At 34.3% G+C, this 23,236-nt stretch overlaps 2 protein-coding genes, 1 long non-coding RNA gene and 2 other non-coding genes across 8 annotated transcripts; 2 read left to right on the top strand and 3 right to left on the bottom strand.

Moving 5' to 3' along the window:
- Nucleotides 1–1,695: 1,695 nt before the first annotated feature.
- On the bottom strand, nt 1,696–4,525 carry LOC122294524 (ras-related protein Rab11C). Its single transcript, XM_043103322.1, has 3 exons — nt 4,324–4,525; nt 4,030–4,221; nt 1,696–2,446 (listed from the first exon to the last, which is right to left on the bottom strand). Exons 2-3 carry the CDS (start codon nt 4,192–4,194, stop codon nt 1,964–1,966), a joined length of 648 nt encoding a protein of 215 aa, XP_042959256.1. The 5' UTR covers nt 4,195–4,221; nt 4,324–4,525; the 3' UTR covers nt 1,696–1,963.
- A 2,262-nt stretch (nt 4,526–6,787) lies between these two features.
- Nucleotides 6,788–6,869, top strand: TRNAS-AGA. The gene has a single exon. It is a non-coding gene; the product is annotated as a tRNA-Ser (tRNA).
- Nucleotides 6,870–13,206: 6,337 nt separating this feature from the next.
- On the top strand, nt 13,207–15,849 carry LOC122293439. Of its 4 annotated transcripts, XR_006237281.1 has the most exons (6): nt 13,400–13,713; nt 14,289–14,385; nt 14,811–14,974; nt 15,093–15,168; nt 15,275–15,334; nt 15,643–15,849. It is a non-coding gene; the product is annotated as an uncharacterized LOC122293439 (long non-coding RNA). The 4 variants fall into 4 exon arrangements; XR_006237280.1 differs by adding an exon at nt 13,207–13,391 and having other exon boundaries at nt 13,531–14,974; XR_006237279.1 differs by having other exon boundaries at nt 13,400–14,385.
- Nucleotides 15,850–16,442: 593 nt separating this feature from the next.
- TRNAD-GUC lies at nt 16,443–16,514 on the bottom strand. Its single transcript has one exon. It is a non-coding gene; the product is annotated as a tRNA-Asp (tRNA).
- Nucleotides 16,515–17,534: 1,020 nt separating this feature from the next.
- LOC122293397 (universal stress protein PHOS32-like) lies at nt 17,535–18,834 on the bottom strand. The gene is made up of 4 exons (XM_043101961.1): nt 18,488–18,834; nt 18,248–18,363; nt 18,052–18,164; nt 17,535–17,943 (listed from the first exon to the last, which is right to left on the bottom strand). Exons 1-4 carry the CDS (start codon nt 18,660–18,662, stop codon nt 17,853–17,855), a joined length of 495 nt encoding a protein of 164 aa, XP_042957895.1. The 5' UTR covers nt 18,663–18,834; the 3' UTR covers nt 17,535–17,852.
- Nucleotides 18,835–23,236: the final 4,402 nt, after the last annotated feature.

Genomic DNA, 23,236 nt, shown 5'->3' with positions numbered 1-23,236 from the left:
TTTTTTCAATTCAACACCTCTTTACACTTGGGGGGCCTACAATCTTTTTCAACTTCCCATATATCCATTTAAACTCATCTTAACATCTAAATACATAAACTCATCTTAGGTGGGTCCTATAAAACTCATTATACCATATCAACTTATTACTATTCATAAATAACTCAACTTAGCTCAATATCCAAACAGGATCTATGCGAGGAAATCTAACATTTTCTTCACATCTAATTCTTAAAGATGCTATGCTTGAGATATAGATTTTATATAGAGGTACTACAAATGGTCTCAATCAAACAAAAAGGTAGCATCAAAGAAAGTAAGAAGAAAATTTTCCTGTGCCTCTACTTTTTTCAATAACGATAACCAGAAGAAACAACATCAAAAAGTTCACAAGTAGTGGTTAGGGAGAAGAATCTTCTAGTTGGCACACAGATTTTGAGAGAGGGTTCTTTAATCAACGTAGGGTTTTTTTTTTTTTTTTTTGTTTGGTTGTAAGAGTTTTTGTTAAATCTGGCCCTTTCACATTTCATTTTTTGGAAATAAGAAAGTAGGCACCTCAGTCTTGTAAATGGCCACTTTTAAGCTTTCCTCTATTCCCCTCGGTTATTTTCACTGCAAAAAACAATAAATGATATCTGTTGCTGAGTTGTAATTTGTATGATGCGTGTTGTGTAGAAGATTTTTCAAATGTGTTCTCAAGGTAAGACTGGAAATGATTAGACAGCTGCTTCAGTTGCAGTTATGCCATTGTTGCCATTCTTTATGATTTGAGTCTAAGAACTCAATTCTACCAGCAGTCTCTAAACATTTCTGAGACAATTTTGAGAGTTAAATTCGACATCTTTTGTGGTCCATCATTGAGAGTTTGAGAATCTGAGCTGGTTGGATTGCTTTGATCCAACTCCAAATACTTGAGAGGAAAGGTCAAAAAGGTGAGAAATGAGTACTTCGGGAAGGGAAAAAAAAATCATGAGGACCAACCAACATTTCCCATTTTCAACGAAATTGAATCTGAAAGGGTCCCATTTAATGCTTCATCGAATCATTAGGGCATTATTAATAAGAACTTTTTATTTTTAAATTTAGCGATCAGAAAACTGCTGGGGAATGGATTATTTATTAAAAGAATAAAAAATAAAAATGCTATTTTTTAAAGGCAATTATTGTTTTCAAGGTGAAAGGAAACGTGGATTCCCATCACAACTAGAGATATTGGAAAGGAATCGATTAATAGTTTGACACAACCAAATCGTTGAGATTGCTTTACTGTCAATCAAACACCACATTAGTGACACTATGCACTCTGAATTTGGATGGAGTACATGAAAAGGGAAGTCCACTCTCACCATTCCGTTACCAAGACAAGAAACAACAAACAAAAACACTGCACATAGTGCAATTAGAGCCTACAAAAACAGTTGGAAGATAGTGACCTCCCTAAACTTTTTAAGACATACTGCCACTGGATACAATGAACTGAAAGAAAATAAAATCAATTCATGAATATACCACATATTTTGACCCCAAATGGCAAGGGCCAGTGGTGGTTAAAGGAAAGGCAAGATAGATGGGCTTTGTGTTGTAAGGATATGACATAAAGGAGGCAAGCTTTTATTGCAACTTAAAGAGTTAGGAAATAACCAAAGCACGCAAAGTATAAAGGGAGAATGAGTCATGATCGACCAACAGACCAAATTTCAATGGAACTTCGAATTCAAGGCAATGTATAAGAATAGAGCAAAAGGGAAGCAGACCCTCCAAACGTACTAACCATTCTGTTGTTTACAACGTTCACAATCTCTCTTATCATTACTACATGAAGTGAAAATTTACTCTACATGTCTCTCTCTCATCCAAAAATAGAAAAAGAAAAAAAGAGAAAAAAAAGGGCAAATTTATAAATGAAAAATGAAAAAAGAAGCATTGTCTGCTTGCAAATGTTTTCCCTCCCTCAAATGCCACCTTAAGTAGAGCAGCAAGCTTTCTTGTTTGCATTCCCTGATGTATCAGAAACATTGATGGTGGTTCCAGGAACAATGGTACTGGCAGCAGCTTCCTGAGCTGCCAATGCTTTTTTGCTTATGATTTGGTAGATCTCCGTCAAAATGGTCTGGAATGCCTTCTCGATGTTTGTCGCTTCCAAAGCTGACGTCTCGAGAAATGAGAGGCCTTCCTTTTCAGCCAAGGCCCGACCATCATCCTCTGTAACAGCTCTAAGATGGCTCAAGTCGGACTTATTTCCCACCATCATGATGACAATATTAGAATCTGCATGGTCCCTCAATTCCCGAAGCCACCTTTGGACATTGTCAAAAGTTTGCCTCTTAGTTATGTCATAGACAAGCAGTGCCCCGACAGCTCCTCTATAGTAAGCACTGGTGATAGCACGGTATCGCTCCTGACCTGCCGTATCCCATATCTGTGCCTTAACCGTTTTTCCCTCCACCTATATCTCAGAATATAGATAACAAGTGTTATGTCAGAACTGAACAATTCAGAAAAATGCGCCATGCAGTAGTGATAAAATGACTATTCAAAAATATAGAGTAATATCAATCTAATTATCTAATTTGCAAGAAGAAAACTTCAAGCAGTAGTGAAACCCATGGAATTTCTCCAGTACAAGTTTTACCACCCATGATGCGTTAAAAAGGTTCAACTTTCTTCTGGATCACCAAAATTTTCTGTACGCATATTAATAATCTCATTGATAGCTCGTCCGTCAAAATAACCTCTTATAGGAGTCATCTGATGCCCATTAATCAGCCGTTTAATTGGCCAATACATGAAGTGTTCAATACTTGGGTCAGGGTCTCTAACCAACCAACAGCCTATATAATGGACAATACTTGTTCACCAATTTCACACCATTTTATAGAATAGTTTACCACTTGAAGCATTTAGGAGGAACTTTTCACCAAAAAGAGAAAAATCAGACAACAATCGATATCAACAAAGAAAATTCCCATCTCAACACGATATGATGAAAAAAGAGCTAAGACTGTTAACAAGAAATTTTTTTCTCCCAAAAAAAGGGAGAAAGAAAGAGAGCATGTGAGGATTGCAGTCTCCTGTACATTCCGAAAAGTACATGTAACATCCTATTTGGCCGTTATTAATGAAACTGTGTAACTCGTTAAGCAAATAACTAATCACAAAGATATTATCTACATAATCGTGGTTATTACTTAGTATATAGGAGCTACTTTATTGACTTATAAAAAAATCTTTCAAAGGAACTTCCGAAACAAGTCTATAAAACAGGTGACATGGGCTAACACAGCTTATTAGTGCACATCAGCAAGATGATCTCATAAATTTCAAACAACGGCCTTCCTATGTTATTAAAAAGACGGTGTTTTTCTGCATTAGATTGCACAGAAAAGTGAGGAAAATAAATACCCTCTAAATTATGAATATGAAACCAATCTTGAATTACACAAGCCAGCATTTAAGCGTAGGGTCTCATCCATGGCAACTGCCACCCAAACATATGCTGGCTTGTTCACTTTCAGAAAACTCTCATCTCATCTCAATCCTTATAACATTTTCAAATTCCCATAAAAAATAAAATAAACAATTCAACTTTTTTAAATTTCAATACAAAAATAATATTAAAACAATATATTCTAATAATATTTTATTCAACTTTAGTCTCACTTTATCTCATTTCATCTCCTCTCTAAAAACAAACTAGAGTTTAAAATGCATCCGATCCCCGCCTCAAACAAGTTTCGAGGCTTCAGACGCACATACACCTAGGTTGCTAATAAAATTCCTAACCTTTTAAAAATAAACTTTGTTAAAGCTTCCCAGAAACTTGAAACTCTCATAATCCAATAACAATTTCTGCATCATTACAGCGAGAATCCAAGAGCAACGGAATAATATCACTGAAAAAAATTTCACACTCCTACTGCTTTAGCAAATGATTAGCGAATAATTAAAACTAAAGACCAAAAATCACAGATCGAGCCGAAAAGCGCCACAATTGTCCGTGAGAATAAAAAATAGGCCGTGAAGGCTTGCCTGGAGAGTTCTGGTGGCGAACTCGACGCCGATGGTGGACTTGGACTCCAAGCAGAACTCATTGCGCGTGAATCTGGAAAGAATATTGGACTTACCGACCCCGGAGTCGCCGATCAAGACGATCTTGAAAAGGTAGTCGTACTCGTGGTCCACCCTATGCGCCATAGCCCCCTCTTCTCGTCCCCGATCTCTCTGAACCACCAAAACCACACCCCCAAGCCCAAAATTCAGATCCACATACAAATACACAAAATAGACACAAAATAAACTAAACAGAGATCCGGCGGGACATACCGGAAGAAAGATAGATCCACTAAGAGATTGAGATCGAGGTGATTGTCTAAGTCTCCGACTGAGCTTTTCGAATTAGGGAAATGAAGTTCCTCTCTCTCTCTCTCTCTGTGCGTGTGTGGGTAAGAGCAAGTTAAACAGGAATTACAGGGTAGTCTTGTGAGAGCAGAGGGAACGGAGAAACCGATAGGAGGGATTCCGCGAAACGGACAGATGTATATATAGTGCAGGGAAGCTGGGTGGGTTAAACGACGTCGTGTTAGGTGGGAAAACTGACGAATCTGGGAGTTGGCCATTGACAGTGCAAGTCAGGCTGGGGCCTGGTTGGGTTGTGTAACAGTGGATGTTCTTTTCTTTTATTATTATTATTATATATTTTTTATTTTAAAGAATAGATGTTGGTTGTATTATTAATGATTTTTTTTTTTGGAACAAGGCTGTATTATTAATGTTAAGTGGTGGTGTTTTCAACTTTTCACTAAGATCCACACATTTTATTCTTTGTTATCTTAGTCAAATAAGGAGACGGGGACAACCAACGTAGCAATTTTCATTGGGCATGACTATAGAGTCATTCCCTGTTACAAAATGTCCCGTTTGAATCATAGTTACTGTTTCAAGGATGAGCCTCACAACATTTTCAACGTATCTAGCTGGTTTAAAACTTATCGCATGGCCTAAAGATTAAACGTTGGGCATGACTATAGAAGTTTCTCTCTGTTACGAAATGTCTAGTTTCAACCATAGTTATTATTCCAAAAGTGAGCCTCACAACATTTTCAACTTATCTAAACCAATCGCATGGCCTAAAGATTAAACGTTACCATCACAAGTGATTTCAATTTATGTCTTGAATCGAATTTTTAATCTTGAAATTATAAAATATCAGCTTGTAATAACTAGACTACTACTTTGGTGGTCACATATTTTATTCTATTCTTCCATCTAATGTACCCACTTTTGACAGTTGGATGTATTAAATTTTAATTTCAAAACTTAAAACATAAAAAATAAAGTGATTTGTGCAAAATACTCAATAAATATTATAAAGTTTGTTGTTTGGACAAATATTGGAAACATCTCAACAACCTTAATTTTCTCATAATTAAGAAAACTCTTAATGTTTATTTAAAACCAAAAACATATAAATAAATAAAATTGGATGTTATCCATTGAATTTTCGGCTGAAAAAGTATGCTTAAATAGATTTGTAGGGATTTTTTTTAAGAAAATGATATACATATAACAATTTTTTTTACAACTCTATTTTAAATTAGGAGAATCTTTATAAAATAATTTATAACATTAATAATACTTTAAAGAAATAGCCTCAATTTAAAATATAATTATAAAAAGAATTGTACTTTTTATATAACAAGATAATAATCATAATATATTTTTCAAAATACAACTACTTTTAATATATTCCAATCAATCATTGGAAATCAATCACTTTCTTGAAAATACTTTTAACTTCTTCTTCAACGAAAAGGATCACATTGAAACATAGGAGCATAGAAAATCTATTTATTATGTTGGCAATAATGAAAATAAATGAGTTTTTATTTCTGGTGCTGCCTTTGGTATTGTGGAAGAAGAAAATAGATGTTTTTTTTTTATCTATTTAGAACCTCATCTGGGGCCTTCTCATAAACCTTTAGAATGAGCTAAAGCTTGGACCATTTAATCTGATTTGCTTTGCAGAAGATTACATAATCATCTATAAATAAAAGATTACATAATCATCTGCAAACAATACATGGTTAATTTTTGACTCCCCTTGAGTCACTATCACACCTTTGGTGATACCGTGCTTCTTATATTATTAGATTAAGGAGTTCAAACCCTCCACACATAACATAAAAAGGTACGGAGAGAGGGGATCGTTTTGTCTAATTTACCTAGCTGGTAGTATCTTTTCACTTGACTTCCCATTTACCAACACTAAGTAACAGAATTTACAGTTTTCATAATTAGTGAGATCCATTTTTTTTAAAATCGTAACTTTTTTATCATAGCCTTTAAATATAGTCATGAAATTCGATTGTAAGCTTTTGGTTAGAAGCTATGAAAGATACTTGAGACTACTTGCTTTGGATGGAAGGTCGAAATATAATACATTCAAAAATTTAAAGGATAGAATATGGTCAAAGATTAACAACTGGAAAAACTATTTCCTCACAAAATAAGTTCTATTTCGTATGATAAGAATCTTATTTTTCTCTATTTGTAGGACCATGACTTGATAAATTTCTGATAATTTTGTTTATTCCAAAGATTAAAGATAAAGAAAAACATATAGTGTGGTCTTAATTGTATTTAATGATGTTAAGAAAAATTTACAAAGAAAAAATAAAAAGTATTGAAGTTGTTCTCGTTGATAAATAGCAATATTTTGAAAAGTAGTACTAGATACAATATTAAAAAATGGTATATCTACTATATACATCCAAATATTAGACATGTGGTGGGCGTGCCGGAGTGGTTATCGGGCATGACTAGAAATCATGTGGGCTTTGCCCGCGCAGGTTCGAATCCTGCCGCCCACGTTTTAATATTTTTCTTTTCCTTTTCTACGTAGTCTTAGGGCTGAGCACCGATTGAACCGGAGTCGGATTTGGCCTCCTCCGACTCCGACTCCGCTTACACCCTACTCCGCTCCGGAGCGGAGTCGGAGTTGGGCTTTTTTATTTGGCATTTTTTTAGACTTTTTTCTTTAACACAATTAACATTTCAATTTTACAATTTGCAACTCTAATCGGATTTGGGCTTCTATATCAATTTTTTTAAAAAAATATAATTTGAGATTTCTAATTTATCTAACCAAAATCATCACATTAGAAAATAAAACTAAATTCAAAATCTATCACTATAAAAAATAAAACTAAATTCAAATGTGCAACCAAAATTAAAAACTAAATTAAAACTAAATACACACATTAAAATTACATAACCAAAATTACAAAATGTTAATTAAAAAATACATAACCAAAATTAAAACTTAAAATTAAAAATACATAACCAAAAGTCCAAAATTACAACCTAAAATTAAAAATACATAACCAAAGGTCCAAAAAATGTAATTTTTCAACTTGTGCCTGAAAAAAAAAAAATTAGTAAAGAAATAGATATCATATAAATTTATAAAAATAAAGAAAGCAAAATTGAAATAAGATACCAGAAACAAGATTGTCAATCCTCTTCACGGAGTATGCTGGCCATAGAATTGGCTAATTCTGCATTAAGATGTTAAAGTATAGGAAATTAGTATTACAAAATGTTAAAATCAACTCATATAACAACTTAAAAAAAATCTCTAAATACATTACCTGAGTCTAGCTTATAACTCTCTGCATCATCAATGGCTTCAGAATAATTTTGACTCAAGCATATGGGAGTAGACTTCAACCAATTTTGCGAGCACACGAGAGCTTCTACAGTTCTAGGAGCCAAAGAGCTCTTAAACGGATCCAGGACACGGCCTCCTGTGCTAAATGCTGACTCAGATGCAACGGTGGTGATAGGAATGGCCAAGATATCTCTTGCCATTAGAGCAAGAACTGGATACTTGGTAGAGTTGACTTTCCACCAAATTAAAATATCGAAACTCCCCGTAGGAATCTCAATATTCTCCAACAAATACCGCTCTAACTCTGACTTACAATCCATCAAAGATGTTGTATGCTCTTTATGGAACTCCCTCAAAAAATCCAAGGGATCATAGTCTGTAACTGTACTACTACTCCCCATTGATGCACTAGCTTCACCGCTTTGAGTTTTGTTAGCACCAGTTACGCACCCATCACCAAACTCTACATATGCCTCATACAAATATTCCATATCCCTCTTGAGGAGTGCAACAAATTCCTCACCCTTCGCCTCACCCAATGTTTTCTTGAACCAATATGCTTGAGTAACCAATTTGAACCGCGGATCAAGAATAGCAGCAATAAACAACAACCGATTTATTTTTTCAAGATCACCCCAATATTTATTATACTTTGTCTTCATTCTGAAAGCCATTGAACTCAAACGTCGATTACTATTGTCACAAAAATTATTCAAGTGTTTATGAATGGCAATAAGCTCCTGGACATAATTATTTGATGTGACATATAGTGTACCAGAAATGCGCAATGTAACACCATAAAATATTTGAAGAAACTTCGAAAAGTTTCTTATGGTCTCCCAATCATCCGGCCCAGGAGCTCCTAGACCCTTTCTCCCATGTCCATCCTCAGACAAATAAACTCATGAGTAGGGATCTTCATCAAGCAAAAGTTGGAAGGCTTTTTGATACTTCTCAGCCACGTTCAACATAAGAAAAGTCGAATTCCATCTAGTAGGCATGTCAAGAGTCAAAAAACTAGAGCATTGAACTTTTGATCTATCAACACAAGACTTGAAAGTGGCAAGTCTTTGGGGAGAAGACTTCACATACTTAATCAGATTTCGGACCCTTACAATTGAGTCATCAACATCTTTCAAATTTTCACTCATAATAAGGTTTAAGATGTGTGTCGTACACCTCATGTGAATAAACTCGTGATTTGCTATACAATCCGCACTTCCTATTTCCCTTGTTCTCAACCAATCAATAGCAGAGTCGTTAGAGGTAGCATTATCCATTGTAATTGTGAGGATTTTGTCAATGCCCCAATCAAGCATACACTCCTCCAACTCCCTCCCAATCGTTGCCCCCTTATGGTCGCTAATCCGAACAAATGAAATGATCCGCTTATGCAACTTCCAATTATTATCAATGAAGTGAGCGGTCACACACATGTAATTAATATTTTGGATAGAAGTCCAAGTGTCGGTGGTTAGGCATACTCTTTGTTTGGTGGTCAAAAACATTTTCTTCAAGCTATCCTTCTCTCTCAAGAATACCCTCATGCAGTCACGCATTACGGTAAATCGAGAAGGAATAGGAAACCTTGGATCAAGGGCTTTAACAAATTCCCGAAACCCTTCTCCCTCAACACATCTAAATGGTAGCTCATCCACTATCACCATCCTAGCAAGGGCAGCTCGTATTTTTTTCTCATTATATTTGGCCATCCCTAAGGTCTTCTCCCCTTCCCCTCCTTCACTTCTTGCTTCCGAGATCAAGAATGTTTGACTCTTATCCAATTTACTCTTACGGTTTTTGGGGCAAAGTTGGATGTGTGTTTTCATGGCCGAAGTGCCTTGCCTTTTGGGATGGCATTTCCATTGCCTATGACAATGATTACAAGTAGCTATAGGCTCTTCGGGATCACAATCGGGCACTCTTGTAAAGTGGGACCATACCTCAGACCTATTCTTAATATTTCTACTACCAGGTGGAGGGCGAGGGGTAGAATGAAAGGCACTAGGAGTACCTACTGAAGAGCCTATTGGTCCGCTAGACTCATCAACTATTGGAATGAGAATATCATTCGGTTGTTCTGGGGCTGGAATGCCAGGACAAGATGCACCTGTGGATGTAGGAGTGTTTGTGCCTTCCATATCCATTATTTAATAACTAGAACTGTAGAGCACAACAAATAAGATAAACATAAAGAAAATAAATTCATGAACTAATGTAAAGATTACTCAAGTAACTTATATGATATACATATATACTTATATAGTAGTAATGAGAAAAAATGTCCTATGAATCTATAAATGTGGTTGCATCGCTCGACCCTCGCTCGACACTTCGCTCGAGCGAATTCAGGCAGAGTGTGCCGCTCGACTCTCGCTCGACACTGAGCTCGAGCGAATTCAGGCAGAGTGTGTCACTCGACCCTCGCTCGAGCGAATTCAGGCAGAGTGTGCCGCTCGACCCTCGCTCGACACTGAGCTCGAGTGAATTCAGGCAGAGTGTGCCGCTCGACCCTCGCTCGACACTTCGCTCGAGCGAATTCAGGCAGAGTGTGCCGCTCGACCCTCGCTCGACACTGAGCTCGAGCGAACTCAGTGCTTACTGGGTTAAAAGCTTCTGCGAATCTGCTTAGTGCTTACTAGAGGAATGGGAAAAAACAAGTAATAGCATTTTAGATCATCAAGGGCTACTGAAGGAGATTGATCCTAACAACATTTAGTGTATTTCATAGTAGATCCTAACAACAAATTCCAACAAATTCCATACTTCAATAAATTCTAAACCATTTGTACACTTAAACCCATGACCCCCATCCATCTCTCATGAAGAAAACCCATGGCCTTTCATAAATAGCACACAACAATCCTAAAATCCACAACTATCCAACGATTCCAGCACACAAACAAACCTAATATCCACAACTATCAAGAAAATGAACAAAAATAATGCAAAAATAGTTAAGATATACAAATTATAGAGAGAGAAAGAGAGAGAGAGGCACCTCGGTTTTGCAAAGAATGGGCTTTCAGAGGAGTGACGGAGGTCGGAGGGGCGACGGCACGGCACGGGTTCAGATGAGTGGTGAGGCACTGAGGAAGAAAATGATTCAGAGTCTCAGACGTTTAGACTTTCAGTGAAGCTGTGAAGGCACTAAACACTGAAGGGGGAGGGGAGGGAATCCGGGGGGGGGGGGGGGGGGGAAATGAAAAGTGGAAAACCCTAATGGGTTAGGCTGAAACAGCGCCGTTTCAGCCTAACCCATTAGGGTTTTCCACTTTTCACTTTTAAAAAATTGGAAAAAAAAAAGTTACAAATACAAATTAATAATTTAGTAAAAATAAATTAATAAGTTAGTAAAAATATATTTAAGTTAGTAAAAATGTATACTAATAAATATATTATATATTAGTAATATACTAATACTAATACTATTAGTCTATTAATATATAGTAAATTAGTAATATTTATTAACTTATTTACTATGGTCTAATAACTAGATAGTCTAGATGTAATAATTAGTAACTAATAATATCCCTTTAAAAAAAAGTAACTAATAATATCTAATAACACTAGTTACACTAGTACTGATAGATAATAACTTAAAGATACTAATTTAATATACATATAACTAATAGTATACTAATAAATATATTATATATTAGTAATGCACTAATACTAATACTATTGGTCTATTAATATATAGTAAATTAGTAATATTTATTAACTTATTTACTATAGTCTAATAACTAGATAGTCTAGATGTAATAACTACTAACTAGTAACTAATAATATGTCCATAACACTAGTTACACGAGTACTAATAGATAATAACTTAAAGATATATATTTAATATATATGTAACTCAATAGTATACTATTGAATTATATTAGTAATTTACTATATATTAATAGTCTAATACTATTAGTCTATTAGTAAGTTAGTATATGGTATAATAGTAAATTAGTATATGGTATAATAGTAAATTAGTAATATTTATTAACTTATTTACTATAGTGAATGGTCTATAACAAATATTTACTAGTAACTAATTATATGTAATAACACTAGTTACACTAGTACTAATAGATAATAACTTAGAAGATATTAATTTAATATATATTAACTAATAGTATACTATTATATATATATATTATATTAGTAATAAACTACTACTAATACTATTAGTCTTTAATATATAGTAATATTTATTAACTTATTTACTATAGTCTAATAACTTATAACTAGATAGTCTAGATGTAATAATTAGTAACTAATAATATGTGATAACACTACACTAGTACTAAATTACTAATAGATAATAACTTAAAGAAATTAATTTAATATATACAACTAATAGTATACTATTATATATATTAGTAATTTACTATATACTAATAGTCTAATACTATTAGTCTATTAGTATATAGTAAATTAATAATATTTATTAACTTATTTACTATAAGTTTATAACTAATAACTAGTGCTAATTGCTAGTATATTATTGGATTTAACTAATGATGTTACTATATTTATATTTATATGATTACTATATAGAAAAACACATATTTTTTACAAAACATGTACACTAGCGGAGTCGGAGTCGGAGTCGGAGTCGGAGCGGAGTCGGAGTCGGATCCGGATGGACTCCGACTCCGACTCCGACTCCGACTTTTCTCGAGAAAAAACTCCGACTCTGACTCCGACTTGTCGGAGTCGGAGCGGAGTCGAGACCGGAGTCGGATTTTCGGATTTTTGCTCAGCCCTACGTAGTCTAAGTGCTATGCCCTCCACATGTGATGTCCGTGTACGTTGAGCTGATTTTTAAGAATGGTAGTGAGTTAAGATATTAAAGTGAGTTTTATAGGATATATTTAAAATATATTTGAATATTAAAATAAATTTAGATGTATTTATAAAAATTTAAAAAAAATTATAGATCCTACTTGTAAAAAGTGTTGAGTTTGAAAAGATTATGAGTTATACGTGTAAAGAAATTTTAAGTTGAGCTGAATTTAATAATTTAAAAGTTAAATGTTTAAATATAAATTCAGTTTAAAATTAAACTGAAGTGAATTCAAAATTTCAAACTAGGTAAAAAATATGAAATTATTCATTTGAATTATATTAAAATAAAAAACTAAGTAAATTATTCTTTTTAAGAACTCTTCGAGACTGCTTAGGTTTCGTTCGCTATATCTCAAATGATTATCTATGAATAATTAATTTATTATTAGTGGTGAACTAGTGTTGTACAAATATGAGAGTATATTCCCCTTGCTCATGGATGGTTACATGGCATCACAGACAGAAAGACAGACAGTCACACTTCCCGGAGTTGGTTGCCTGTGACATGCACTATGATCCCAGGCTTGTTTGATATTTTGGGATTTGAGAATACGGACAAGAATTTATACAGTGGGTATACAACCTTTATCTTGTTTATCTTCTTGTGGGGACAGAAACATTTGGGGTTTCTTTCACTTTCAATTCTTTTAAAAGCCTTGGAGCCAATATCCAGGAAAATCACATCAAATAAAGGCCCATTGGACAGAGGTTCGAGTGAGGAGCGATGGACGTGTAAGTTCTGTGATTCCTAGAAGAGCAGACGGAAGGGGCTGCAATTATCTGCTGGGGACACGTGTCAACGTATTCTCATCCCACTTGGATTAGATATGGAGCCCACTGAACCATTATTTCTTTGATTTTAAATTTTCAAACAATGGTAATTTTTGTACCGATACATTTTAACTGATTTTATTGGTCAACTGAATAATTATTTAAAGATTCATGTTCATCTAGCATTACGGTGATCTTTCAGGAGAACTGTTTTCACTATGTTTTCTGCTTTCTGCAAGTCTTAGCTTGTTTTTGGAGGTGGTTTTGTTGGTTGGATTGGAGAGGAAAGTCTAGAGATAATGGAAATGGAGGACAAGAAGCAGGAGAGTTCACCTTCCTCAATCACTGCTGATCTTTTTGGTGCCAAGGAGTCACCACCATCCTCTTCATCAGGAACTTTTGCCTCCATTTTTCCACCTCCGTTAACGGTTGAAGCTTCTATTCATGTTGCTATAATTGTTGAACTAGATATGATGTTCTAGTACTGGGAAAAAAGCGGGGAAAATACTTGCTTCTCACCTGTCAAACTGACAGTTCTTAAAGTAAAGGAAAAGAAAAAAAATCCATTTTTTAATTGAGAAGTCATGGACAGAATGGTAATCTGTCTAATTTAGTTAAGTGTGTGCTCCAGAAAATTCTGGGCCAAACATCCCCTGCTTGTTCCAATATGTTTTGAATGTTTGGTGGAGGAACTTTTGAAAAAATCAAGAGACTTCATGGAAAAAAAAATGATTGTCTTTGAAATATACACAGATTTCCTTCTTCCATGCTATAGTTCATGGATTTCATTTTCTCTCCGTTTCTGTACTTTTTGTGTTTTTGAAATTAAAAGATAAGCTAAGTTAGGTGTGTAATAGAAAAAATAGGATTTATGGAGCAAGGATCAAATGAAATGGAGAAGTTGAGCTTGGAATTCAAGCATTTTTCTCACTGGAAAATCATATGAACTTGATGATGGGGTTCTGTTGGCCAATATCTAAATTCTTTATTGGTGCAAGTTCAGCTGGTTGGGAGGAACTCCTTGGGCACTGAGGTAATGGGATCTTGGCAAAAACAACCTTCAGGAAATCAAGCATGGAACATGAAACAAGGAACTCCAGGTTCATGATCAGGGCTTATTCAGCTTCTTTTTCTGTTACTTCTTTATTGTTAGAGGGAAAATTTTCTTTTACAGCAACTGTTGCTTAGTTGAATGCCATTCAAGCTCATTTTACTCTCTTTCTTTCTCTCTCTGAGGTGATAAGCTAAAACTTGTCACTTGATATTTGTAATCTTCCAGTTTTTCCCCTTGTGCAAATTTTACCAATTCCGGTATCCTATATTCAGAAGAGCTAAACTTCTTAGAACCTTCATTTACTAAGCAAGCAACAATAAGGATGCATTTTAACAGTTTATGAACTTCTAGTTCTAGGTTATGCTTCCCTAAAATCATATGCTTGTAACAAAATCCTTGGTACCTTAGTGTAAAAGTATATATGCATGGAAAATATGGCCTCAAAATTTTGATTTTTCTCAATCTATATAGCTATCAGTAGTGGGGGTGCCCGCTGTACCAGAACCAACAAGGACAGGAGTTCAATTTTCCAAGAAAGAGTGGAACCATGTCATCTAAGTTCATCACTTTATTACGGTGGACAAGACATCTATTCCCAGTTTCCAAGTACCCAATCCTCTGGATCATAGCCTCAAGTGAGTCTTGATTACTTGAAAATTGATATACCTCTATGCTGACTGCATTGTTGGCTTCATTAGTCAAATGAAATGATATGTAAAACTAATTGTGCTCATATGAGTCATATTGAATTAGTTGAACCAAAATTCGGGAGAAGATGATCCAAATGGAAACAACTCAAACAGTGCGTCTCGAGGAAACTGGTGGCAAGGTATTGATGTTGTTAATGAAAATTTGGCTGCGAATCAGCAGAGATTACATATGGTTGCAGACTATACTAAAGTTCTAACAAACTTTAGCTGATCTTCATTCTGTAGGTTCACTTTACTATTAGGGGCTGTCTTCCATGGCAAGAAAGTTCTCCATCCGTTCTCAAGGTATATAAATGGATAAATATGTACAGCAGGAGCAAGATTGATATTTATTACTGTTTTAAAGTATATCCTTGGACTGAAGGCACCATGGCATATTGTGGTGGAAATTTTGATTACTGGCAATGAAAACCAGCAAACTGGTTTATTGGTTGGAGTGACTTCTATCTCAAAAAACTTTCCAGTAATCAATTTATCAAATGAGACTTGTTTTCTGCTAGTTATTATACTTTCAAAGATCCTAATTTGCACCCCTACTTGTTACAGTGTCTCTCAACTTTACTAGTCTAGTAATTTCTCTGTTCTTTATGCAGGAATTCATGGAGACATGGTCCCAAGCATGGCAGATAATCTGCAATATAAAGAATACCCGAAATAGCTTTAAAACAAAAAGAGCAGCTAATGTGGTTGAACAATGTTTATATATATGCTCTTTTTAAACCTGTAATTGTGATTGTAGAAGGAGAAAGGGGCCTCTAATTGTTCCCCATATGTCAATATAAATGCTTGAATTGCAGATATTTCATGGCATGGTAAAGAATAATATTACTTCTTACTAACTGTCCAATGGCGGACGACCCTGTAAAGCTGGCCACCCTTGTTAGCGCCATCACTTGCTTACCAGAAATCATTTCTTCCAACAGAGAATGATCCAACCCCTGAGCTCCAGGAGTTCAGATCTATAAAACCATCGATAGCTAGCATAAATGATAAGGCCAAAAGGGACGAGAATCAAGAAGGGCCCGCTTGCTGCGAAAAAGTACGCAAACTCTCACAGGCCAATACCTCCCAGAATGATCTGAACCAAATCCACCAGCTTCATCGACATGAACACGCACCCGAATGGTGGGGACCCGATCATCGAGACGTTTATCCCAACAACACGCAAAGTGGCCGCGTTCTGGTGCTCCATGGTGACAGGAGCATCTCACCTCGCCTCCAATCCCAAGGTTCACCGCCAGCTTTCTGGACTTCGATGGCTTGTTAGAGACTTAAAAAGTTGAGAGGCCAAGACGATGAGACTGGAGAAGAAGAAGTCGCCGAAGGAGGGAGTAGTCGTGGAAGTCGGCAAGGTCGCATGGCAAAAACGTTCTAGAGAATTTAACAAAATAAACGCCGTTGCCGGGGAACGAACCCGGGTCACCCGCGTGACAGGCGGGAATACTTACCACTATACTACAACGACTTGTTGGCTAATATCCATAAACTATTGATTTTATTGTTAATACTGACTTTACCATTATGGCTATGGATATGTATTGAGATTAAGATGCATTCTTATCCCAATTTTAGAATCTAAGTTGAGAATAAAAGATACATGATGTGAGGCTTAGCTCATTTGCAGCCGTATAACTTTCAGATAACATTAAGGCCTCATTTCTTTTCAGAAATCATCTCATTTTATCTAATTATTCAATTTTTTTTAACTTTCAAATAAAATATAAAAAAAAACAATTCTATTTAAATTCTAAAATAAAAATAATATTATAATAATATTTTAATTCAACTTTCATTTTAATTCACTATTCAAACCAATGCTTAATAGAGAAGCTTCACCAATAGTGTGTTAATAAATCAAGCTTCCATCTTATTGTACTTCCGATTATGAGGACATATTTGCATGAAAGTTAAGAGAATTATTATCTTCAAGAGTTCAATATGTTCTCCACCAAGTAGTTTAAAGCAAGTTAATACAAGGATCAAGAAAAAGAAAAAAATGTGCTTAGGGGCATTTATTGGTATTACATTTTTTTTCCCTCTTTTGTCAAAGCTCACATTATGGTGGAGCAACAATCTTATACACAGTTCGACTAAGGGTCTGGGAATATAACCATTTTCAAATATTTTTATATTGTTTTATTACTATTTACAAACTATTCATTACTATACTCGCTATTATTTATAGATCATTTGAGATACTTTTAGTATCTAAACGGAACCTAAGACTGGCTATTCACCCTTTCAAGTACACCAACAGCTTGTCTCCCCCGGTCCAGCCTCCGGTGGCATGAGATCTTCTACACTTCACTATTATTTAGTTAAATATTTTATGGGGTGATTTAACATAAACGAGGAGAAAGCTCTCACCAAAGGACCCTCAAATTGCGGCTACACAAAGATTAATCCACCAAACATGTAATTTCAAATGCCTTAAGGGATAACAGAAGTCCATGATGGAGTTTATACGCATCTGATGCTCTTGAAATTTAGAAGAATGACAATCATCTTTGGATTTGATACTAAAATTTAGGCACAACATATGCATAAATTCTCCTTTCGGTATTTCTTACAGAATGATTTACGAGTATTGAAACTGACCAAAACACAAGCAAAAGTGGAAGAAACGAATCCCTGTACAAATAACTGATACAAAGGTATGAAAAGCAGGCATAAAACATTCAACATTCAGGAACTTCTGAAATTGCTCACAAACCACCCTTTATTGAGATGAGAAAACAGAAATAGGGCACCATTTTTTAAAACCAAACAATCACTTCGCAAAGTCCACATTTGCTGAATCAAGTCAAAAGCCATGAGCAGAGGGATCCTTGACGACAGAAACAGGGCAATTCGCATTCGTCACAACATGACTGGTCACACTACCCAAGAGTACCCTATATTCAAACAGTTCAAAAGATCATAATATATTACTATTGGTAGTAATATCTGTATCAATTCATCGTCCTTTTAACTATCTATTTAAACAGGAAAGACTTGAGTACCTCTGGATGCTACCAAGGCCTCTGCTACCCAAGACCAGACAGTCAAGCTTTAGATCTGCAACTGCCCCACAGAGTTTGTCTCTGGCATCGCCCCAGTAAACTTTTGCCAACCACTTTCACCTACAAAACATACCAATAAAAGGGTGTAAAAAGCAGAATAAACTAGCCTAAATAACACGAAAATGTAAAAGAAAACACACACCTGTTTTTCCCTAGAAATAGAGTCGAGCAAGCCCAGAGCTTCAGGATCAAGTTCTATCTCGTACTTCTGCATCCCCTGCTGTTCACGGAACTCCTCCAGTGGAATCAGAGCTGCATCCAAAATCCCAGGAAAACCCAGATCGAAAAATTGGAATCAGTAAATTCCCATCTAAAAAATTAGCAAAAAAGAAACCTACAAACTCTTGAATAAGATCAATATAGAGCTTTTACATACGGGAACCGGAGGTGGACCAAAGTAGATTGCGAGACTCGTCGCCTTGAGAGTGCTTGACGTTAATGACATAGAGGGTGTCACCTTTATCGAGCAGATTGTCAATGGCCCATTTCAGAGCAAGTTTGCTTCCTTTCGAGAAGTCCAAGGCCACAGCTATATTCCTGTCTTTCGCCATGATATTCTCTCCTCTCTGTTTAGGGTTCAATCACAGAAAGAAAAACACAAGAACAATAAAAATCACAGGGATTAATTATATGTTGAAGTTGGAGAAAATGGCATAAATGTGGAGATCATGAAACTATAGAATGGTACTGTTGTAGTCGTTGAATATTAGCTAGGCTTTATGTAATATTAAATTGACCCCAAGTCTTCTACTATGGTACGTACGTTCGTTTGTCTTTTTATCGATGACTCCGGGAAGATAACTACTAATGGTTTTATCTTTTCCGACTTTTTTTTTATGACTAATATTACTTTAATAAAGAGATTTGATAAACATTAACTCACAGATTTCATTTTATACTATATGTCTGATTTATAATCTGAGATCTCATTTCAGATCACGTTAATTACTATGCATCTTTAATTTTATCATCTCAAATTTTACTATCCGATGTGATATAATTTAAGTGATTTTATTAGTTCAATAGAAAATTAATTAAAATGTACTTGAGTTAATGTGACTGACAACAACAAAACTGAGAATAAACAATAATATTTAAATATCTGATCTTATTATGATAAATAGATGTTATGTTTGGATGTTAAGATCGCCTCAATATGTCAAATTAATTATTAATTATTAATAAGATTTATTATTTTTTTAATTTTTTATAAAAAAATTAAATTCATCTCAACCGATTCTGTACATTCAAACTCATATATTAACCTATTTATATTCAAATATATTTCAATACAAGAGCGGAATTAAAATTTAATGCTTATGAAGCATTAGGATCTATCCTTATCAAAATTTATAAAATATTACTATTTACATATCAATTTAAAAATCATCTTAACATTTAAACTCAGTTGAGTTTATCCATTTATGAGCGATAAAAAGTGGCACAGTTATAAAACGACACATGAAGGGTTGGTTGACAATTGTGATGAGATTTTCTCTAAAATGTTGAAGATGATAGAATCCACCTTGAGAGAGCTCCTTAACTAATCATCACATACCATGAGTGAGATGACGTAATCCTTATCTTCATCCACCATAATCTTCACCTTAATTATTTTCATGTGGTTGAAGTCCCACCAACCAGTCCATTGTTTGAGAACCAGTCCACTGATCAACTTAATTCCCAAATTATCTTGTTGACCCACGAATCTTAACAAGGAATGGTTCGCGAAGGAGTTTAGCATACGTCTTGTTACAATTTTGAGTAACTCTACAGTCCCACATGGGATTCCCACAGTGTAATTTTTTTTTTCTATATATATTTTTAAAACTTTTAAATATTTTTTAAAAATAAAAAAATTCACAATATAATTAAAAAATATTATCTTAATCACTAAATAAAAAATATATATATATATATATATATATTTATAATACCATTGTCGGGATTCCCGTTTGTGGTTTTAGCATTTATGTACAATTTTATTGTTACATTCGGTTAAAAAATAAATAGATTGTATTGTTTTAAGTAAAAAAAATAGATTTTTTTTTTTTTACATCAATTTTTTGATCTTGTCTATTCATTTTTAATATTCATGATGTATTTTCATGTGTGATATCATAAACTATAGGAAACAAAAAGAAGGTATGAATATTGCATAGCTAGAAATGCAGAAAATTGTTTTTTAAAGTTAATAATTTATGCAATATTCCATATAATATATTTATACAAATGTAAATTTTAAATTAATATAATTATTCAAATCTTCTTGATGCCATAAGCTTATGAGTAGTGCTAGTCTGCCGCCTAGCAATGATATCTGGATGTGCCGCTTTATACAAATGTCCTTGTTTATTTTTTTTTCTTTTTTTTTTCATATTTTTGAACGTATTTAAATATTTTTAAAATATATATATATATTAATACATTAAAATTAATTCTTTAATCATTAAGTAAAAAATTTTAAAAAATAAATTAATAAGTAGTTATTTAGAGCGGTACACTTAAAAGCAACGATTAATATTATCTGAGTTTTGCTACAGGTACCCGGCGTTGGGTACCTTTGGAGTAACCGGCTGACTTTATTTAAAAAAAAAAAACATAACAAAATAAAAATAAACTAGTTGAAGAAGAGAAAGGAGAGAGTACCGTCTTGGGGAGAGAGAGAGCACGGGCAGTCTGAGAGAGAGTGTCGTTTGAGAGAGACAGAGAGAAAGCTTGCAGTCTGCTATCGTGGGGAGATGAAGGGAGAAGCAGCTCTGTTTTCCCCCATGGCCTTTGCAGTAGTTGCGCTTGGCTGATGAGAAAATTTTCAGATTCTAATGATATTTGGATATCGAGTTTTTCTAAATTTCCCGTCATGGATATCGAGTCTTTCTAAATTTCCCGTCATTTAGAACCTTGAAAGACCAAAAGTTTTCATCAACTCGTGTGCGAATCAAGTGAGAACAAAGAAACCTATAATTTCTTATTGAGTAATTTTTCCGTGGTTGTGAATGTTTGCATATTTTGAATGCCTGCAAATGATTTCAAAGGTTTTTTTGTCTCACTCTACAAATGTTTGCACGTTTTAGTTTCTCCGGTAAGAATTTGACATCTATGGTATAGAAAGAAGTTTATTTGCTACTTTGTGTCATTTTACTCTGATAATCCTCTTGAATGTGGTTTAATTTTGAGAATATTCAGAGTTTGTGAGTTGTTGGGTTTTCAACGTCACTTTTGCAGAGAATGGTCTTTTCGTTAACATTTTTTCTTGTCACTTTTGTCCGAAGTGTTGACTTATTTGTAGATAATTTGTCTGTGAGAAGACGAAGTCGAGAAGAAGATGAGAAGACGAACCTATTTTTGTGGGTAGTTGAAGAGAGAAGCAACTCTATTTTTGTGGATATATGAAGGGAGAAGCAGAGTGTTCAATGAAGGGAAGGAAAGGAACAGCAAAGCCTCAGTGATTTTGATGTATATGAAACGCAGCGTTTATTTATACACGTGGAGGAACGGGTACGCGGCGTGTCCCCTTCGGCGTGTGCAAGAAGCATTTTTCATATTATCTACTTGTATGAACTTTTTAAAAATATTATACAGTTTTGTCACTGTCCACTCTTCGCTACTTATCTAATTAGGTTTATCATGATATTATAATTTTTTGGTCATTAGAAAAATATGCGCATTGCTATATATCAACTAAATATCTTATGACAGGATATATATTATTTTTATGTGAAATGGAGTTGTAAAATATTTGTAAAAGAGTTAGGCCTGGTTTAGTTAAATAAAACCAAATTATCTCATATAATTATTATAATTTTTTTAAATTTATATACAGAATATAATAAATAATTTAACTTTTTCAAATTTTAAAACAAAACTAATATTAAAAAATTATATTATAACAAATTTTTATTCAACTTTCAATAAAATATCTCATTTCATCTTACTTGTGTAACCAAACGAGATAGGTTTTAAGTATAATCATATCGGACTCTTTTACAACATCGACCTAAAAATAATAAGAAAAGTTTTACTTATCATTCATATACCATACACCTCATATAGTTTTTTTTTTTAATTCTTTTATTTTATTTTTTTTCTTACCAAATGTGTAGTATATGGATGATAATCAGAAAAATTAAATTAGTTTAGTAGAAACAAAATAATAAATAAATAATTAATTAATTAAAACATGGGTGGTGTGTGGTTGAAGATGTGTAGCAAACCCCAAATAACAACTCTTTTACACTTATTTTATAATTCATTTCATAACCAACAAATGAAATTGTTTCACTTCGTTAAAAATAATTTTAATTGAATAATATTAGATACAATCATGATTTATACAAGCGCTGCTTATTATTTTTGAAAAAGTTGTGCTATTATGCCGTTACATTTTTTTTCCCTAACTGTCATGTCATGTCACATAATATTATTATAAACAAAAATTGAAAAAAAAAAAACAAAAGAAAATGGCCATCCTGTTGCTGAACGCCACTCCTTCCTCCACGAGTGGCTTTCGTCGCCAACATTGACTCCCTCCTCCACGAGAACCATCTCGCAGCACAGAGCTTCCATAAGTAACATTCTCGCGGCAGCAGAGCTTCTACCCACCCTGAAATACCATATCGTGACATTCTTTTCTTCATTATTTGTTTATTCTTCATATGTTCTTGATGGTTTCATTTGCTAGCATTTTCATGGTGGTTTCGTTGGCTGTCTGGACTTGAAAAAGAGGACATTTTTGTGGTAAAACCACCACCGGTGGCCCTTTGCCCCTTTTGGTAATTCTATTTTTGCCTTGTCTCGGTTGGTGATACGTGCATAAGCATTTCTCTTGGAGTACTGATTTTAGTTTCGAATAGGACCCCTTTTCTTTTGTTTGCTGGATAAAGTGAAGATGCGTGATAACTTTTTTTTGAATGTAGGGATATTGATTTTGCCAATTCAAAACTTTGTGGATCTAAAGAAGTATCAAACAAATAACTATAATAGCCAAAAAGACAAGCATTTTTCAACCAGTTCTGCCTAATATTTCATTTTTTCAAGTGGTGGAAACTTTGTAGATTTTAATAAAACTATGTTGTTTAATCTGCAATAGTATTGGAAACAATTAGGCCCAGTTATGGAAAGTTTC

Source organism: Carya illinoinensis, chromosome 14 (genome assembly GCF_018687715.1).
Source record: "Carya illinoinensis cultivar Pawnee chromosome 14, C.illinoinensisPawnee_v1, whole genome shotgun sequence".
In the NCBI taxonomy this organism is placed as follows: Eukaryota; Viridiplantae; Streptophyta; class Magnoliopsida; order Fagales; family Juglandaceae; genus Carya; species Carya illinoinensis.
The sequence above is the reverse complement of the archived record's forward strand: the minus strand, read 5'-3'. Positions and strand labels throughout refer to the sequence as shown.